Source organism: Sabethes cyaneus, chromosome 2, assembly GCF_943734655.1.
Source record: "Sabethes cyaneus chromosome 2, idSabCyanKW18_F2, whole genome shotgun sequence".
Taxonomy (NCBI): domain Eukaryota; kingdom Metazoa; phylum Arthropoda; class Insecta; order Diptera; family Culicidae; genus Sabethes; species Sabethes cyaneus.
Genome location: NC_071354.1, coordinates 89,965,901 through 89,984,140, shown reverse-complemented (window position 1 = coordinate 89,984,140; position 18,240 = coordinate 89,965,901). Strand labels below are relative to the sequence as shown.

Sequence of the window (18,240 nt, the reverse complement as noted above, 5' to 3'; positions counted from 1 at the left end):
TAAACACCCACGTGTCAAATTTGGTTCCATTTGCTTGGTTAGTTCTCGAGTTATGAGGAAATTTGTATTTCGTTTGTATAGGAGCCCCCCCTCTTAAAGTGGGGAGGGGTTCTAATTCACCATAGAAAATATTCATGCCCTAGAAAACTTTCACATGCCAAATTTGGTTCAATTTGCTTGATTAGCTCTCGAGTTATGAGGAAATTTGTATTTCATTTGTATAGGATCCCCCCCTTCTAAAGTGAGGAGGGGTCCCAGTTCGTCATAGAAAAAAATTTTGTCTCCAAAAACACCCACGTGTCAAATTTGGTTCCATTTGCTTGATTAGTTCTCGAGTTATGAGGAAAATTGTGTTTCTTTGGTACAGGAGCTCCCCCCTCTTAAAGTGGGGAGGGGTCCTAATGTACTATAGAAAATATTCTTGCCCTCGAAAACCTTCACATGCCAAATGTGGTTCCATTTGCTTGATTAGTTCTCGAGTTATGAGTAAATTTGTATGGAAGCCCCCCCTTTTAAAGAGGAGAGGAGTTATAATTCCCCTTATAAAGAGGGGAGGGGTCTCAATTTACCATAGAATAAATTCTTGTCACCGGAAACACCCACATGCCAAATTTTGTTCTATTTGCTTGATTAGTTGTCGAGTTATGCAGAAATTTGTGTTTCATATGTATGGGAGCCCCCCCTCTTAGTGGGGGGAGGGGTTTCTAACCATCACTAAAATCTTTCCTGGCCCCAAAAAACCTCTGCATGCATATTTTCATGCCGATTGGTTCAGTAGTTTTCGATTCTATAAGGAACATACGGACAGACAGACAGACAGACAGAAATCCTTCTTTATAGGTATAGATAGATTAGGCAAACGGAGGAGCCGTGCGGTGAAAATAGTCTCAATATGAGGAATTGGTTTGCTCTCTTCTCTCCCTCTCTCTCTCTCTCTCTCTCTCTCTCTCTCTCTCTCTCTCTCTCTCTCTCTCTTCTCTCCCTCTCTCTCCCTCTCCCTCTCCCTCTCTCTCCCTCTCCCTCTCCTTCTCCCTCTCCCTCTCCCTCTCCCTCTCCCTCTCCCTCTCCCTCTCCCTCTCCCTCTCCCTCTCCCTCTCCCTCTCCCTCTCCCTCTCCCTCTCCCTCTCCCTCTCCCTCTCTCTATGATCTTAAGGTCTTAAGGATAATTTCCTATGCAAATATGAAAGTAGTGTCTTACTAAACCTAATATTTCAGGAGATACCGTGAAAGCACCAGTCGTCGCGCACTATTTTCATCAATTCCATCAAATTAAGATCAAAACTCTTAATTCGATTTCTGTTGTCACAATAAAACGACCTGCATTAATTTGAGTGTAGGTCCAAATCCGCATCCCCATTGACCTAAAACGAACAATCTGGCTTTGGTTCAAATCGCTGAAGGTCGTTTACATGTTTGAACTTTTTCTTGGTCACTTGGTGTGAAATGACCCATATACTGAACTTCGATCGACATGTTTATCAAACTGTCTGCTGATTCTGATCGGAGTAAAATTTCTAAACGGAACGGGTCTGATCGATATATAGATTAACGTAAATATTAGACATCTTTTGGGGGCAGAGCAAACGGTTGAACAGTAAAAGCATCTGATCGTTGTGAGAAGTAGATTCCCTTGTTCGTTCAACATTAAGATGAGCTAAAATAAGTCTGGTTGGAGGGTCTGAAATAGCAAAGATTTTTGTCATTTGTTCATGGAAATCAAAGCACAGACAAATAGATTAAAAAAAAGCATTTTTCGCAAAATGGTCGCTTGGAAGCGCTCGAGTGTTGCTTCGAGTTTTGAGTATAAACCCCCAAAAATGTAGCTTCGCAATAGGAATAGGCATAACAGAGGGTGTTTCTGTGTAAGCAAAATATGTATGGCGGTTTTTAAGGATTTTCCTCTATAAGTCATGCCTGTTTGCCGTATTATTGGCTTTAAAATGTGCGATGGTGGCTAAATTGTACCATCATTCGGAGACATTGTTAGACATGACATAGTTTCCAATGACCTAATTACAAACTATTTCATTGATTTTGACATTGAAACGACTTCAACTACCTTCACCTTTACGAGATTATTTGTATATTGTCTCACGGTAGTTTATTGTTAACTAATTTTATTTATTATATTTTTGTAAAAAAATTATATGCCACCTAGGAAAAATAATTGATTTGGCAAGTGCGACTTGAACCCGCAATTCTCAATCTGCGGTCGAGTGCGTTTCCAATTTCACCACCGCATCGGCCAACTTTTCATCACAGAGTTTGTTATCCAGTTCTCTTGTCGCTGTCGCTTTCGCAATTTGTTCGTTCCGCACACTTGAGCCACCTGCAACAGAGTGATCTATTAACTATTAACTATAGCTATTGAGTAAATTTTACAGGAGACGCAAAAGTTGAAAAACTTCTAAAAAAATCCATTCTAATTATTTTCTTAAAATCAAGTGCTGCAACGCGTAGTGTAACGGATGGCAACTAAAATTTTGGAATTTTTTTTCACAAGCTGCCAAAAAAAGACAAAGATACACGAAGATCTGATTTAGCAAAATTAAAGATACATTATCCATTGTTGAAAAAAAAATTAGTGAACATTTGAAAACGGTCCGGAATCGGCTGTTCGGCGAAGCTTCCGTTTGATGTCCGAACAGGAGCGTTGTACGGCCGTCATGTCAAGTTTGCGAATGCATCTCTTGGTTCTACCAATCAACTGTCTGCAATTCGTGACTCTCTAGTTAATTTTGTACACCACGATCTCAATATCCCGAAGAAATCTTCGATTAGGCGCACTGAGACAGATTTGTCGGGTCGTGGTCGTCTGGTGCACATCTATTGATAGCCAAACCAGAGGGCTTGTTGTTGAAGAAACGAGAAAGAGAACGAAGTCCTTCTACGTCAATAATTTTGGGTGGTCTTTCACTATCTTGCTTGCAAATAGTTGTCAGGGATCTTAGGACATGGCAAACAGTCGAAGCCGTAACATCTTCGCTTTTTAAATGTTGTTCTACCGTATACAGGGATGGTCCGATCACTTTGAATCAATTTTGATTCATTTAACAGTTTGTCTCAGCGGAGCAAAATTTGACAAAATAATGTATGGGACATTTGTAGAACTAGTTGTTATCTACAATTTTGCTTAGTAAAGTTTTGTTGTATCTTTTGTAGTAACGGAGCTACAACGCTACAAATCTACAAATGTCCCATATTTGACTTTGTCAAATTTTGCTCGGCTGAGACGGTACTGTCAAATGAATCAAAATTGAGTCAAAGTGATCGAACTATCCTTTTACCAAGATTTCTGTGGCAGTTCGTAGAAGTGTACAACGCGCTCCCGACATGCTTCTTTTTTCGACGCCATTTTAAGCTAAACTGGGCAAGCATGAACAATACCAAAGAGAGAGCGAGAGAGAGAGATAATACATACATACTCTCATTTCTCTCTGAGCTCGTTTGTTGTTGTGTATACAGGCCGCGAAAAAAAACCAAAATTTTAGCTGCCACCCGTTTATAACGTGATTCAACCAGGGAGCTGATACCACGCCACATTTTCGCAAAGTGATATCACAAAACGAATTTAACTAACCATTTTCACAGTTTCATGTATTTCGCATCAATTGCCTGCCTGGCATTGGATATGTGATGCTAAAACCTTAGCCAAAATTGAACTAAAACTAACAAAATTTAACAATTTACACATCCAACTCGGTTGTCAGCTTGAGTCCATCTATGAAGCTGTCAGCTTGGGCCCGCTTTATGTTGGCTACGTTTTTTTGTACAGGTTAGTATCGGTGATGCCAGCAGTGAAAAAGATTTCGTAGGCTACTCGCACTTACAGAAAAACTCATGCCGAACTGTCAACGCGTGAGTGTTGACAAAAGCAAAAATACTTCCCTCTCTTTTTTCTCACACAAAACCCTGAACAATATCAGTAACGCTGGCAAGGCCAATTGGAAGTGTCATTCCCGTGGATTCAACGTGAGACTGAGAATACATAATACTCACCATTTTTGCTAAAATATGTGACTTGTTCATAGGTATCGATATTCTTCTGATTTCATCCAGGTACAATCCTAAAAACGAATATCGTGCCTTGACGACATTTTGGAATGTAGGAGGGCGAGTTCCGGTTTGTTGAAAATGACCGGATATAACCGGGAATAATGCAAAATTCCCATAATATGTGTATTAGATAAGTGGGTTTAGCCGGCGGAAGGGACACATCGCGTTCTAACATAATTTTGAATTAAAGATTATCGAGTATCGCTCATCAACAATTCCAAGGCGCACACAGATCGCTGAGTTGTGGAATAGAATTACTTATACTTCTATGTTATGTTATTATCAATTTCCCACCCTTTCGTACGCGATGAATTATAACCGTCGCGGGCGAAACCGTCGCCAGAATCGTCGCGGGGGCAAATATCGTTTATTTTGTCAAGTAAATCAAAAGCTTACGTGCTAGACAAGCATAATATATACTTATAACTTACATACAGCCAAGCAAATTCTCTCTGCGACGATTTCAAGCTATCAAAAAAGTGAGCAGCGCGTTTTGTTACCAAAGAAACGGACAATATTGATATGATATGTTATTGATATGTGTTTATTTGGATGTTATTACCATTTTCACAGGAATGTGGAAATTAGGACATCAAAATTATTTAGATCTTATATGGTTAGACATTCTATTTGCAGTCTCGGCAGTTTTCTTATGCTAATATAAAGATAACACCATTGCAAAGGGTTTCTCATCGTTTTCAGCATTCACACGCAACAGGAAACTGGCACTGCACAGTCTAGTCAATGCTGTTTAATAAGTAAAGGGTGTTCCACATCAAATTGCACCACCGAAGAAACGCTGTAGTAAATTACCTAATTGACCGATCCCATTCAAACTTTCCGAATTTTCAAGAGAAAATACCCAATGGGTAATTTTCTACAGCGCTTCTTCCGTGGTGCAATTTGATGTTGGACACCCTTTATTTAGTAAAAGCGAAATATGTCGATGGCGGCCCTCGTATCGTGTTTCATTTTGGTAAAGCATGTTGGCACAAAATTTAAATAAAAAGGTGCCGCTGTTTTTTGCCGCAACAGGGGGCACAAGACCCCGAGTAGCTTAATTTCACTTTCAGACTTTCAACAAACTTTGCTGCAAAAAGGACACCGTAACTAAAAATCAACCGGGACGAAATTTAATAACTTTGCACAAACAATTGTTATTAATAAATTTCTTCTATTTTGCTCTGTTCTTTTTTAAATATATTTTTAGATATCAACCTCGAGAAACTGTCCGTGGACCTTATATGAGCCACCCAGTTAAATCAGATCCGATGGCATACTATGACCAGCAGCCACAAGCGCCGATTCCGGTGCAGCAATCTGCTCCAGTGCACTCGGAACCACCACCGCCTGGATTCGAAGAGCAAGACAGTTGGTCTGGAAAGCAGGATGCCGAATACCGCGCCCCAGATGCTGTCACACCAGTTATACCCACTGAAGATTATCACAATACTCCAAAAAGCCACGAGCAAGAGCGTGCCCTTACGCCGGTGATTCATGATGATCGTCACGAACACATGACCCGGTCTGTTTCCAAAGAGAAAGATCACAAGAAAAGAAACCGGGATGATGTCGATGAACATTATCGCCGGGAAGAGCGAAAGTTGCGCTCTTCAACACCGGATCGTCATAGTAAAGAGAAATTGTTGAAACGGGTTCAAGAGCATGATCGAGAGAAAGAAAAAGAAAAGGATAAGGAGAAGAAAAAGAGTGACTCGATTAGAGAAAAAAGGTTGGAGAAGGAGAAGGAAGCGGATCGTGAAAAGGAAAAAGAGAAGGCAAAGGAGCGTGAAAAAGAATCGAAACGAAAGCAGAGGGATTCCAGCGAAGATGAGAAGAAGGAAAAGAAAAAGGATAAAGAGAAAAAGAAACGAAAAAAAGAGAAAGAAGCCGAAAGGAAAAAACATAAAAAAGAACGCAAGGAGAAAGAAAAACGAGCGAAGGAAAGCAAAAAAGAGCGGAAGACTGTTGAAAAAGAAGAAGCCGATAGTTCTCTACAACCGGCTACACCGAAACATATTCCTAGGATGGATAGTGCAGATTTCGACGAACTTCTCGGTAAAAGGCAGGAAGAGGTTGATACCACCCAGGAGTTTAACAGTCGCGATTTCGATGACACGATTTTAATTCCCAACCGTTCACAGGATCTTGTTGTTACCGATCGTTCACATCAAGATCACTCTTATCTGGAGGAACCGTCCAGCAGTCATCAACATCAAGATCAAGAACAGTATCAACAAATTGATACAAGTCATGAACACAGCGATTTGTACTCCGATATACCAGACAAATATGAGGGTGATCAATTAGAAAAGTCCATTTTGCAAGGTCTTGCTCCTGATGAGGAAACAGATGTGGTAAATAGCAGTGGAGTTGGAGTCGATGATCATCTGCAGGAGGAAATAAAGCGGTCAGACTCGATTTTGGATCTGCACGCAAATGTGGATTTCGAAGGAGAATTAGAAGATGGAGAAACCACTTCTCCTCCTAAATCGAGTATGTTCATTGGCATTCCGGAACTGTCCAAGTGGGAGCTAGATGAAGACGCTCCGGTTATTACGAGCTCCGAGCGTAAACCATCGACGGAGGAGCACATCAGTATCAGTGTGCAACTGGATGAATCTACCACTAAGGTAACGAATGAGGTGTTGAAACGAGCGGAAAATGCCATCTTCACTCGGGCTATCAACGCAATTCGGCCGATTGAAATCAAAAAAATCAGTCTCGATCGGCAGAAGTTATACTCGAACGATCCACTGGACATTGATGGGCCGAACTTGGACGTCAGTGTCGAGAAGCAGCAAGAAGAACTGAAGCGATTCCAGGTAAGAAAGTTTACAATCTTTTTCCCGACTCATATGTTAATTCCTTCGCCCATACAAAAACCACTCTACTTTTTTTTAAAAAAGGAGCTCGTTTTGTAACCTTTTTTAATTGCATAACTGGGGTCAGTCCCAGCGTAGTGGTTAGCATTCACGCCTCTCACGCCTCTCACGCCGAAAACCCGGCTTCCAATCCCAACCCCGCAGAAGTCACCCAAAACTTATTAAAGTGTCTGTAATCTAAACAAAAAAAAAAGCATAACATTTTTCTACAATAACATTGATTATATTTCATCTTCATCTGATTTCAGGTTACCGTTCCCACCAATGACAATAACGCGGAACGATCGGTAGAAATTAAACCGGATGTAGCTAAAACCGAAAGCAGCCGTGCGTCTCCGGTGCGTGCTTCGATCAAAGAACGGTTGGGTAGCAAGATAACGGAAGTCCGCGAAAGCAGTTCCAGCTCTTATTCGCATTCACGGACTCCACCACCGGTGCGTAAGGTTAAGGCCACCACCTCTTCATTGCAGCTGCTAGAACCACCGAAAAAACGATCTCGTACTAAATCCCCGGAACATGAAATTGTTGCTGCTGGTCGAAAGGCTCGTGGCGAACGTGATAGTCGTCGTCGCGAAGATATACGAATTAGTAGCAGTAGCAGGCGACAGGACAGTGCCAGACGGGTGGTGGTTGCCGTTCGGGAACCTAGCACAGATAGACGTAAGGATTTGGACAAGAAAGAAAGAGTTGACAGAGAAGCCGGTCGCGTAAAAGAACGTGTAAATAAAGACGTTGGCGATAGAAATCGTGATCGCATTGTTCGACGAAGCAAGGAGAGGAGTCGTGAACAAACAAGACAAGAAAGAATACAGAGTTCTCCAGTAAGACGAGATCGGGAAAGAGATCGCCAACGAGAACGCGAAAGGGAACGCGAGAAGGAAGTGCGAAGAGACCGCAAGCAAAGTGATGACCGTATTCGGAAAATTGACAGTCATATGAGAAAGAGTGCAGACAAATCGAGTGCTCACACTCATAAGGATGACAAGAGAGCACTCGAGCGGAAACGGATGGACTTTGAATCGGAAAGACGTAATCGTGAATTTTCTCTTGCCGAAAAAAATCGTCGGGTAGAATCTACTAGCAGAAAGGAGGAAAATCGTAAGCGTGTAGACGACAAACCAGAGAAACAATCGGAAGCATTAACAAAGCCTGTCAAGCTTGAAAAAATAATGAAAGCACCACGGCCGGGGGTCACTTCTAGTGATTCCAGCAGTTCAGATTCCGAATCATCTTCTTCGGATACGAGCAGCGATTCAGATGAAGAGTCGACGAAGAAACGCAAAAAGCGCAAGCATAAGAAGGACCGCAAGCGCAGCAAACGGTCCGCTTCCAGTGACTCTGATGGTTCGGCTGGCAAGAAAAAGAAAAAGAGCAAAAAATCTAAATCTAGCAAGAAAAAGAAGAAGGAGAGAAAGCATCGCAAAGAATGAAAGTATAATGATGCAATGCAAGAAATCAGGAGGGACAGTATTCGAACAAAAATAAATTGTTTGAAGCATATTTTGTTGTACAGCAGAGATGCACTCGGCTGGAACTTTCTTCCCGGGAACGAATAATTTCCGCCGAGCGTATTCTCTGATTTATCAAATCTAATTTTGCAGCCTATGCAGCGGAAGAATTAACATACCCAACTACAGTGTTTAGGAGTGACAAACCAATACCCGGGGCCGGGTGGCCCATTTAAACTAAACGCAAAACCTAAGTTTTTTTAAATTTCCTATAGGCTTGTCCATGGTACATGATGCTCTGTAAATGGTTATGTTACATTTAAAATATGGCAACAATAAAAAGAGAACTGAAATGGACCGGTTTGTTCTTTTCGTGCCTAGTTGAAGAAAAATCGTCGTGCGGGTTGGTTTTCGGTCCATGGTAGACTTTTATTCGAAGCAGTTTTTATACAATATAATCAGTGCATGCTTTAGTTTCCTATTTTATGTATGCATATTCACGATCGGCTGTCGTTTCTTAAAACAAAATACACCGTAATCACATTTTTTTGTTAATTCCATACGATTTTGATATACAACATCTGCTGGTTTCTTTTTTACAGTTGATTACTATTTGACCTGTTTTCAAGTGGTTTCAAAATTTAATTTCTCTTCCTTTATTCTTGTTGATATTGAGAGTAGCTGGTGTTAGATTTATTCATATTATAACTTTACTACGAGCGGCGAAAAAAAAGTTTTACATGCAGAAACCTTGGTAGCTGTGGAATGATTTAGATTGAATCCTATTGCGTTCTCAAACACCAACTGAAGGTATCGTAGCTGACTGTACTTGTACCTGGAATGTTTGCATAAAAGTTAGTAGAAAATAATAGAAACTAGCTGCAGAAGGCTTATTTTTTCTCAGAAAACCTAATTGCTTTTACGTGGAATCCTACAGATAACTCAAGAGTGGTGTGAAACGTGTGTTGATCCATCCTATAAAATTACATTCATCTTTTGATACCTCTCGCGTGGACAATGTCTACCATCGGGAATAAAGCGCTTTTAGAACTGTTGTTATAAAATTTGTGTAAATAGTTCATAACATCAACAATCAATTATCAAAGCCCTTCATTGATGGGCTGTTTACTACGTAAGTATGCTTTTGTTACTTGTATTACTATTATTTCTTTAATCTTCAGTGTTTTAATTTGAGAGCAGTGTTCTAGTAGAGTAGATTGCAAGATAATTGCGTGTTCGCGGCTCTATTTTTGTTCAATATTTATTGCATGTTAATGTAAAAGCAAAGATGTTTTTATGTTCCAAGATAAAACGGCATAAGTTTGTCCTCTTATTGTTCGTTTGATGTGTGCCTGCATTTCAATGATTGTATTTAAGTGTTAAACTACTTTGATTAGAAATAGTTATTAACACTAAAATTTTCTTTTCTTTATATCTGTACGAAGGCCTACCGTAACTGAATTTCGTAAAGTTCTACAATATTTATCGTTCAACTGTAAAATAATTTGAACCTCTGTTTTTTCTGAGAAAGTGTCCAACAAGCCTATAATGAACGGAACCAGAATTTGACTCGATTCCACATTCTGATCGAACCCATTTGATCTATTCTGAATTCTGATGAAACTACCCATAAGCTAACACATGTTGAGCAGGCTACAGAATAGGAATTGGGATCAGACTGGATTTCATCAAAAATATAGGATCGAAGCGATCAATAATTTAAAATTTTGCAACAAATTTTCCTAACTATACTGTAAGCAGTGTCTATATGGTTATTAAATCTCACATTTGTAGTATGTTAACAACTATTCAGATCTTTATTATTCACATTCGCTGCCGGAATCGTGCTACAGGCCCAAGCAGATCGCTTCCTAGTCTACAGCCAGTGCACATGTTTCGTGATCCAGGTGACCGATGCACTCGATTGAAGGATGGTGACCTGAATCCCACATACCGGGTCCGCATCGCTTACACAGTCCGGAAAGAGTGCAGGGAATCTTCGGAAATAGACGGAATTGGTGCAACAGACCACGTGCTTTGCGCAAAATTAGCTGTCCATCCATATACATAGCTGAAACATTACCAAGTTAATTTGGGAGGGTCTCTTTTAAGTTTAGAAAGCAGTAGTAGCATACCAAGGGAACTAAAGTGCAGCAACATTTCGTCGGTACGAAGATCTTGAGCAATAACATCGTCAGCATAAACGGCTATAATGGCTAGGCAAAGAAATAGGTGGAAATAATCAGTCAGATAGTTCGACCAGCATGCTTCCCACATGCGAATTGCCACGGCTTCCGTAAACTCCCGTTTAAAACATCTGAAAGTGATCTAGTTGTTGTTTAGGTTATGTGTAATTTTGAGTAATAAATAATCTTACAGCAGAATCCAACGGTGACAGAACAGCATTTCCATCGCATCAGTGTGCTTCTGAAGATGCTTGTAGAAGCTAGGAACCATCAGTCGTATTAATTCCCGCAGATAACACTTGAAAATAAAGAGTAAAAAGTACTTTAAATAACGAATCCAACTCAACAGCATATCAAACATTTACCAAATTACGATCAATATCGTTATCGGTAGGCGTGCAGACGAATATTGCCCGCTGCATCAACCCCACAAAGCACCAGAAAGTCTCCGATTCGCTTTTTATCTCGCACAACACCGGTGCCAGTAGATCGCTCATTCCCTGGGTGTATCTGTCGTATATGGAATAATTCGAGTTAGGCAGAGCGCACCAGCAACAATCAATGCAACAGCACTTACGACATGCCCGGATTGTAGAAAGCATAGTTCAGCAGTATGTTTTTCATGGTATCAATGTTAGGATTATCCTCACCGGCGAAGAACGGATTCCCGCGGTCCGTACGAACGACGTCCTTCTCTATGACGCACTGAACCGTTCGCCAGAATTGAGCCTGAGCCTCCGGGGACATCGAGTACAGCCGCCGTCGGGTGATTTCTTCGTATTCCTGGCGGCGGATTTCTGCCAAAGCGGCACGATCTTCGAACGTGGAATTGGTGCTGTAGCAGTGCAGCAGAAAAGGCCATACCGTTTTGCGTAAACTTTTCTCCAGCCCACCGAAAAAGACACACTTGCGCAGCTGCAGATCATCTTCGATTTGGCCCTTTTCATTCAGCAGTGTTCCATAGAAGTAATCGGTGGTTATTTTGTTCACCTTACCCTCTTCCGGATGTAGTTCAGCCTTTCGAACTTCCGGACGACACACCATGAATTGTCGGTAGGGTAGATTCGGTTCGTCTTGTCCTGCAAAACAAACGAAAAACGGTTTCTAAAGACTAAAATCTACATTATTTGTATGATCTTACCTGGCGCTAGCTTGATGTTGTGCAATAGACAGTGCCACTGATGCAACACTTGTGCAAGATGATCCAAACCACCATGATGAAAGTGAAGAATCTTGTACTGAGATTCACGTGAAGCGATCACCAACTGACCGGAGGTGCAGTTTTCGTCGTTGAAAAACAAGCGGAGGGCACGCATTTGGCTTAGGTCGACCGAAAATCTGAAATAATTAAAATGTAGGTGTCATGAAAGTATGACAAATTTCAATTGATGTGCAAAAATCCATAGCAACGTGTCCGGCCAGAGCGCAAATAAAGTTATGCTTTGTAATACCAACAGGAACCGATGAAGGCGCCTTAATAATATTGAAAGATAAAAATGGAGGCTCATGGTGTCCAGTGAGGTCACCGAAAATCTAGAATTCTCTACAGTTATTTTTTCAAGCGGATCATATAAAACATCTAGAATATTTTGTTTTATTACTTGAACTGAAAATTGGCTCTTAGAGTTATGGAATATAATGCTTTGTATGAATCTTATGGTTCAATTCGTTGTTATTCGTTCATGTAACTCGAAAACTAAATTGCAAATAAAAATCGTTTGAAAAACACGTGGACCAACATACCTTCGGCATTTAAGTGGAATCTTCCGGTTCACAATCGGCGAGGCGGACGCACTCTCCGGAAAAGCTAGATTGTGTTTGTACGCCAGCAGCTCAGGGGACATCCAGTTTGGATTATTCTCGTCGTTCGACGAAAGCGACAGCGATCGCATGAAACGTTCGTTCTGAGACAGTGCCGCCTCCGGCGGTGAAATGTCCACGTTTTGAATGTGCGGACTCGCAATCGTAATGTTCACCGACGTGAGTGAGGTTTGGGTAGCCAGAACTTTCAGACTGCTGTTCGCCTTAGATTCTTCCGACTCGATTAGTGGTTGAAGTTCGGTTTTCAATTCCTGTTCTTCGGCCGTTTCCTCGACGGCACTGGTGGACATGTGAGTGTCCGAAGTCATAATTCCTTCGTCGTCCTCATCATCGTGGACATCCTCGCGGCTGTATTCGTTGCTGTTGCACAGACTTGCCTTGTCTGAGCTGGAGCTTATACTGATGGTTTCGGAGTAGTCAGAACAGTTCATGGATTTTGCATCGATGGAATTTTGAGCAATAGTCTCATTGTATGGTTCTAAAAAGGGATTTGTATTGGCAATTCTCAATGCAGCTGCAAAGGGATTTTCTCCATTTTTCTCTAATTTCGGGTTGGCAACATCAGTTTTCGCAGCCTGAGTCTGAACAATGCCTTCTTTCTGGGTTTGTTCTAGCTGTAACTTATGATGTTCCTGGTGAACCTTTAGTTTTGATTCGGTGAAGCTGCTGGTCCGAAAGAATGACACATTTTCTACAGTTGAAGGGCATTTTCGCAGCGTTGAATTTGGTATCCATGTCAGGAATAATGTCGGTCTTTTTGCGTTGTTGTACTGATCGATGAAGGTTTTTGTAGTTACGGTCAGGTAACCTGGGTAGTGCAGAATATCCGACTCCTGGCGAACAATCGCCGGAGGGTGAACGCAGATGTTGTTCTTACAAAACAAAACTTCGTTATCTTCATACACCAATTCGTTGCTTTCTTCGCCATCCTCGTCACTTCCCAGTATGTAACTGGAGGCCCGTTTTAGAATGTTCGATATAGGCATGTTGAGCGGTTTGCTGTGGAGAAGATAAACATATTTTATTAAATCTTTGTGTTGGTTGCACAACATACGATCGTTGCAACATTTACGATCTAATAACAGACAGATAACTCTCGTATGAAAGGAAAACCACGCAACTTTGATTTTCGTACGCAAGCAGGAAAGGCGGGTTACCCTCCTCGGATAGTACAGTTTTCGTCGAACATCTGCTTTCCTGGTTATGGGTTCAAACCAGGGCTTCGACCGATCATTTTTTTCTACCGCAGTCACACCAACGCGCATTCAAGTTCACACCGTCCGTTTAGAGGTGGAATACGAACGCTATGCATAACACAACTGGCAGTTTGCTCAGTCAAACGCCGATTGCATGCAGCACTACGATCGCGTTCTAAAACTTTTTGACATTTTCGTTTCGATCAAGTTGCCTTTACCGTTTGGAGCAGCGAATGACTGCAAAACAGTCAAATGACTGGCAATCACCACGCCAAAAAAAAAAAACAACCACTACATGTGCATGGAAGAAGTCGGTCGGACTCCGTCCAATACAAACGAATATTTTGCTTGCGTCCGACCGACGTCTGGGTGACAAACTATTACTGTGAGCAGCCGATTTGGAGACAAAAAGAGAAACGAAAAAATACGTCACCGTATGCTTCCAGTCAGTTTGCAGTTTATATTCTCAAAGCGCAAAGCAAAACGGGAGATCGACTGTTTGCTTTTGCTGAGATGCCGCATGAATTGTAAGACGGCAGCAGCGCAAGCGGGAGATTGACTGGATAAGAAAAACAGTCAAATGATCGTTCAAAAAGCGGAGTTTGAATGCGGAAAGTTCGCATTCACGGCAGTCACATTCAACTTGCGATCCCTTTTCAAGCCCTGGTTCAAACAACATCTGTTTCGGAATGAACGGCTGGAACACCCTACTACCTGACAATTTTATTATTTCAAAAATTTAAGATTGGAACTTTTGACAACGACAACAGGAATCGAAACATGGAACGTTTAGACGCTTGGCCCGCAGGGCGTAGTTGGTTAGAGAAGATAGCCACTTGAAGTTCGAAATATGGGGATAGAGAGAATTCCGTTCGCCAAACACTGGTGAACACAATACATTATCTGGGCGAGCCTTATCATATTCTGGTTCGCGTAATATAATGTGACTTTGGAACGAGAAGTTCCATGATGAGTTCAGAGGCTTACCTTTTTGCCTTGATGAAGCTGAACAATACTTCACTTCACACTTCACGATGAGTCAGCATTCGGTACACGCCAACATATTCAGCCGACTTTCAGGAGAAAGAGAGATTCTACAGTCAGCTTAACAATGCGGTCAAAAAAGTTTGAAAGCGTGACTTCAGCGTCCATTTAGGCAACTTCACCGCGAAGATTGAATCGAGCACTGCGGTCTTTGAACGCGATATAAAATCCCATAGTCTAGGGGAATTGAGCAACAACCATTGACCAGCACATAAAGACATAAAGTTCTTTCCGAACAGAAACCCAAATAGACTACATTTGCATTTGTCTAAAGTGGAGGGGGTACCTGTTTGATTTCCGAAACAACCAAAGTGTCTACATCGGACCTCCATTTATTAATCGGAAAGATACGCGTGTGCGTCGCACCTGTTTAGAAACGTGAAACGACTTGAAGAGAAAGCTGGATGCCATTATACAGTCTTGTGCATTGCTTGTAGATGGAGGGGTTTCTCATTCCGGGAAGCTCTTTCTGGAATCTGTAGGAGAAACGATGATGCGGTTGACTGGGGAAGTGATATCCCTCCACGTCTGGCGCTTACGTCTGGATGGAGGATCGACTCTCGCAGGAAGGAGGTTTTTAACACAATCACGAAGGCTCAGGTACATGCATAATAACGCTCCATATCTGGCGCTTGCGTATGGGACAGAGCGGTAACACCTAAAGGTTCCTAAAGGTCACAGATACCGAGCGGAATACAACCAAGGTATTCATTACCAAAAGGTGTCTACAAGACACAGCGCACCAACATCATTGGTGAGACGCACGGGCGTAGCCAGAAAAGTTCCTTGGGGGGTTTTTAAGAACAAATCTGACAAAGCTTAACCGTAAGCACTTAAGCAGCTTATTCAGGAAATGAAGAATTATTTTCAGTTAAAAACTATTTTGGTTGAAATTGAGTGTTCTTCATCAGACAAATACCGCTTAGTTAGTTTCGAAGTATGATGCTGGTCTAACAAGCCAGTCGTTGTATGTTCGAAACTCGGTTAGGAGGTGCTGCTAGATAGAGTCAGTAGGATTTTTGCACTAGCCCCGTAACTGTCCTGCACTCTAATAGCCGGCTGCGGAGTCTGTCGATAAAGAAGCGTCAAGTCTTAGAAAGGACGTTTAACCCCACGGCTTTGCTTTGCTCACCAGACAAAAAATCAAACTGAAATAATAGAGTTAAAGTTATGGCTTCCCAGCCGGCATTGAGGTATGTTGCATGTTCGAATCTCGGCTGGGAGATGCTGTCAGAGTCCATAGAACTGAGTCTCTTCGAGACGCAGCGAGAGTGCTGAAGAACAACTTATCCTGTATGATTCTCAACATCGCTTGGTGTTCCGACGATCAGATTTCGAAAAGAGAGGTTTGTTTCTCAATAAATGTAGCAAGCTTCTTGGCTAAGCAGATGACTTTTCCAGGTGGCTAAGCATGTGACAGAAACTTTGCCACGACGAAGGCTATCTGTGCTAGACTGGAAGCGGAGCCTAGCGTGATTGGGCTTAAAATTAACGCGCCGGAGACCAAATACATGAATGATTAAGGCTCAAATGGTCGCTGTTAAGTCACACCGAGCTAAGTGACAAAATTCTTATTTCAAGAAAAACGCGTTCAAAATTTGCTGCTCTGTATGGTTTGTAGTTATCAATTGTTCGAAATCATCTCATAACTTGGCTGTTTGCAACATTTATGTAGTCTTATTAGAGTAAAATGTAGCTTAGAAAATTCTTGATCGTTTGGTGTCATTAACTCATTCTTTTAAATTTTGCAATTTGGTCTGGTCTGATTTAACACCGACCAAATGAGCTTGCTTGGGAAGATTACCAACGTACATTTGGCGAAAGTCGGTAAACTGCAGTGAACCAGTCACGTCGTAAGGAAAACGGTTCTATACAACAACCCCACCGACACCGGTACTGAGCGACTCAACGTGCGAGATGATTCGTCTAGGTCTAAAGCGACATTTTTTATTTTTTAAGTAACTGCTACTTCAGAGATGCCTGGGAAACGGGCGACGAGTAACCCAAGATCAAATTAAATAGAGTTTAAAATAGCAGAAACCACCCCGGCTCTAAGTTCACGACACCGACGGGGATCGTACAATCAGCTTGAAATTGTATAATAAATTTTCTCCTGGCGGGGGGGGGGGGGGGGAGGCTACGTCGCTACGCCCATGGTGAGGTGTCGTCGATTCTATAACTACGAGAAAAATCGCGTCCTGTATCGAGTGCACTAAAAAGCGAGAATAAGCCAGAGGAAAGATACTCCAGCCTTAGATGATACGCATAGGGTCCATCCATATACCGGGTGGTCAGCTAAGAGGGGGGTGGGCAGTATGAAAATCTCCACGCTTGTCCATGGAAGGGGGGAGGGGGTAAGAAACATGTCCACGTGGACAAGTTTTTTTTCATACAAAACATAAAAATTAGAAACAGCAATATTGAATTAATTACCTATACGTATTAGCATCAACCATTAATCAGTGATTGTTTTCGAGCTCAAATAAAGTTTTATCTTCTGAGGCATATGAAGCATAGCATTACGAAAGCACACATATGGCATAAATCTTGTTGCGAAGATTAAGCCTGCGATAGTACACATACAGGGTGTTCAATAAGTTCGAATACACTTTAAAAATGTGTTTAAAAATGAAAATATAAGATATTCTTTTCTGAGTCAATTATTATTCAAGCAGTGTTTATTGAGAACCTTTACGACATATTTGGCGGAAGCACCCCCCCCCCCCCCTCTTTGTGCTTTATGACGAGCTTGAGACGTTTCTCAAAAGAATCACACGCGGCACGCACCTGGTCCATGGGTATCTCCCCAGATCTTGGAAATGAGCTTCTTAAATTGGTCCATAGTGCTCACTTTATGTTCGCTCTGCTTGGCTTGTACGACCATACATAAAAGTCCAGGGGATTAAGAGCCGGGGAGCTGGGAGGCCACAAAGTCTTATCGAGAAAATCAGTCAAATTCTCCCGACACCACACTTGGACGATATTCGCTGTGGGCCGATGCGCCGTTCTGTTGAAAGACGTAATGATCTCTGTCGTAGAGGTCACGAAGTGCCGAGTTCACAACCTTCACCAGAACCTCGGTCTTATAGTACGCAGCGTTGATTTTCAAGTTTTTCTCGATAAACACCAGTGGAAGCTTCCCACGCTTGGATACGGCTCCCAAATCATCGACGCGGAGCTCTGGAACCACGGGATGTTTATGTGGGACGGGGGGATGCTGGCCAACGTCGGTGGTCACAGCCGATCATTTTGGACGTTGTACGGCTGTTGCAAGATGCAGAGATTCTCATCAGAAAACACGAACTCCTGACCAGCGTGCCGCGAAAGTATCAGTTTTGCTCAGTTTACCCCTTCATTGCGCGCGGTAAACAAATGACAAATGACATCAAGTCGACACCTCGCGTCGGTTAGCCTATATATAAGGCTAAAGCTGACACCAATACCAGTACACAGAATGCACATGATGCGCACTTCCACAACGATGAAAAGTTGTATTCGAACTTATTGAACACCCTGTAGATGTTGATTGCCTAGCCTGACATTTGATGTAATGCGATGACAAAGAGATTTTTATTTTTCACAACCCTTGCCTACTTTGGGAAAT

The 18,240-nt window shown here is 42.0% G+C and overlaps 2 protein-coding genes across 2 annotated transcripts in view; one reads left to right on the top strand and one right to left on the bottom strand.

Moving 5' to 3' along the window:
• Positions 1-8,728, top strand: part of LOC128733567 (E3 ubiquitin-protein ligase RBBP6) — a 36,955-nt gene extending 28,227 nt beyond the window's left edge. Inside the window, exons 12-13 of the mRNA XM_053827234.1 lie at positions 5,267-6,881; positions 7,190-8,728. Coding sequence (XP_053683209.1) covers positions 5,267-6,881; positions 7,190-8,371 — 2,797 coding nt within the window. The 3' untranslated portion in view covers positions 8,372-8,728. The remainder of the gene's footprint in view (positions 1-5,266; positions 6,882-7,189) is intronic.
• A 1,502-nt stretch (positions 8,729-10,230) lies between these two features.
• Positions 10,231-13,382, bottom strand: LOC128737736 (TBC1 domain family member 16). The gene is made up of 7 exons (XM_053832434.1): positions 12,319-13,382; positions 11,717-11,913; positions 11,153-11,654; positions 10,941-11,085; positions 10,767-10,873; positions 10,525-10,706; positions 10,231-10,460 (listed from the first exon to the last, which is right to left on the bottom strand). Exons 1-7 carry the CDS (start codon positions 13,380-13,382, stop codon positions 10,261-10,263), a joined length of 2,397 nt encoding a protein of 798 aa, XP_053688409.1. The 3' UTR covers positions 10,231-10,260.
• Positions 13,383-18,240: the final 4,858 nt, after the last annotated feature.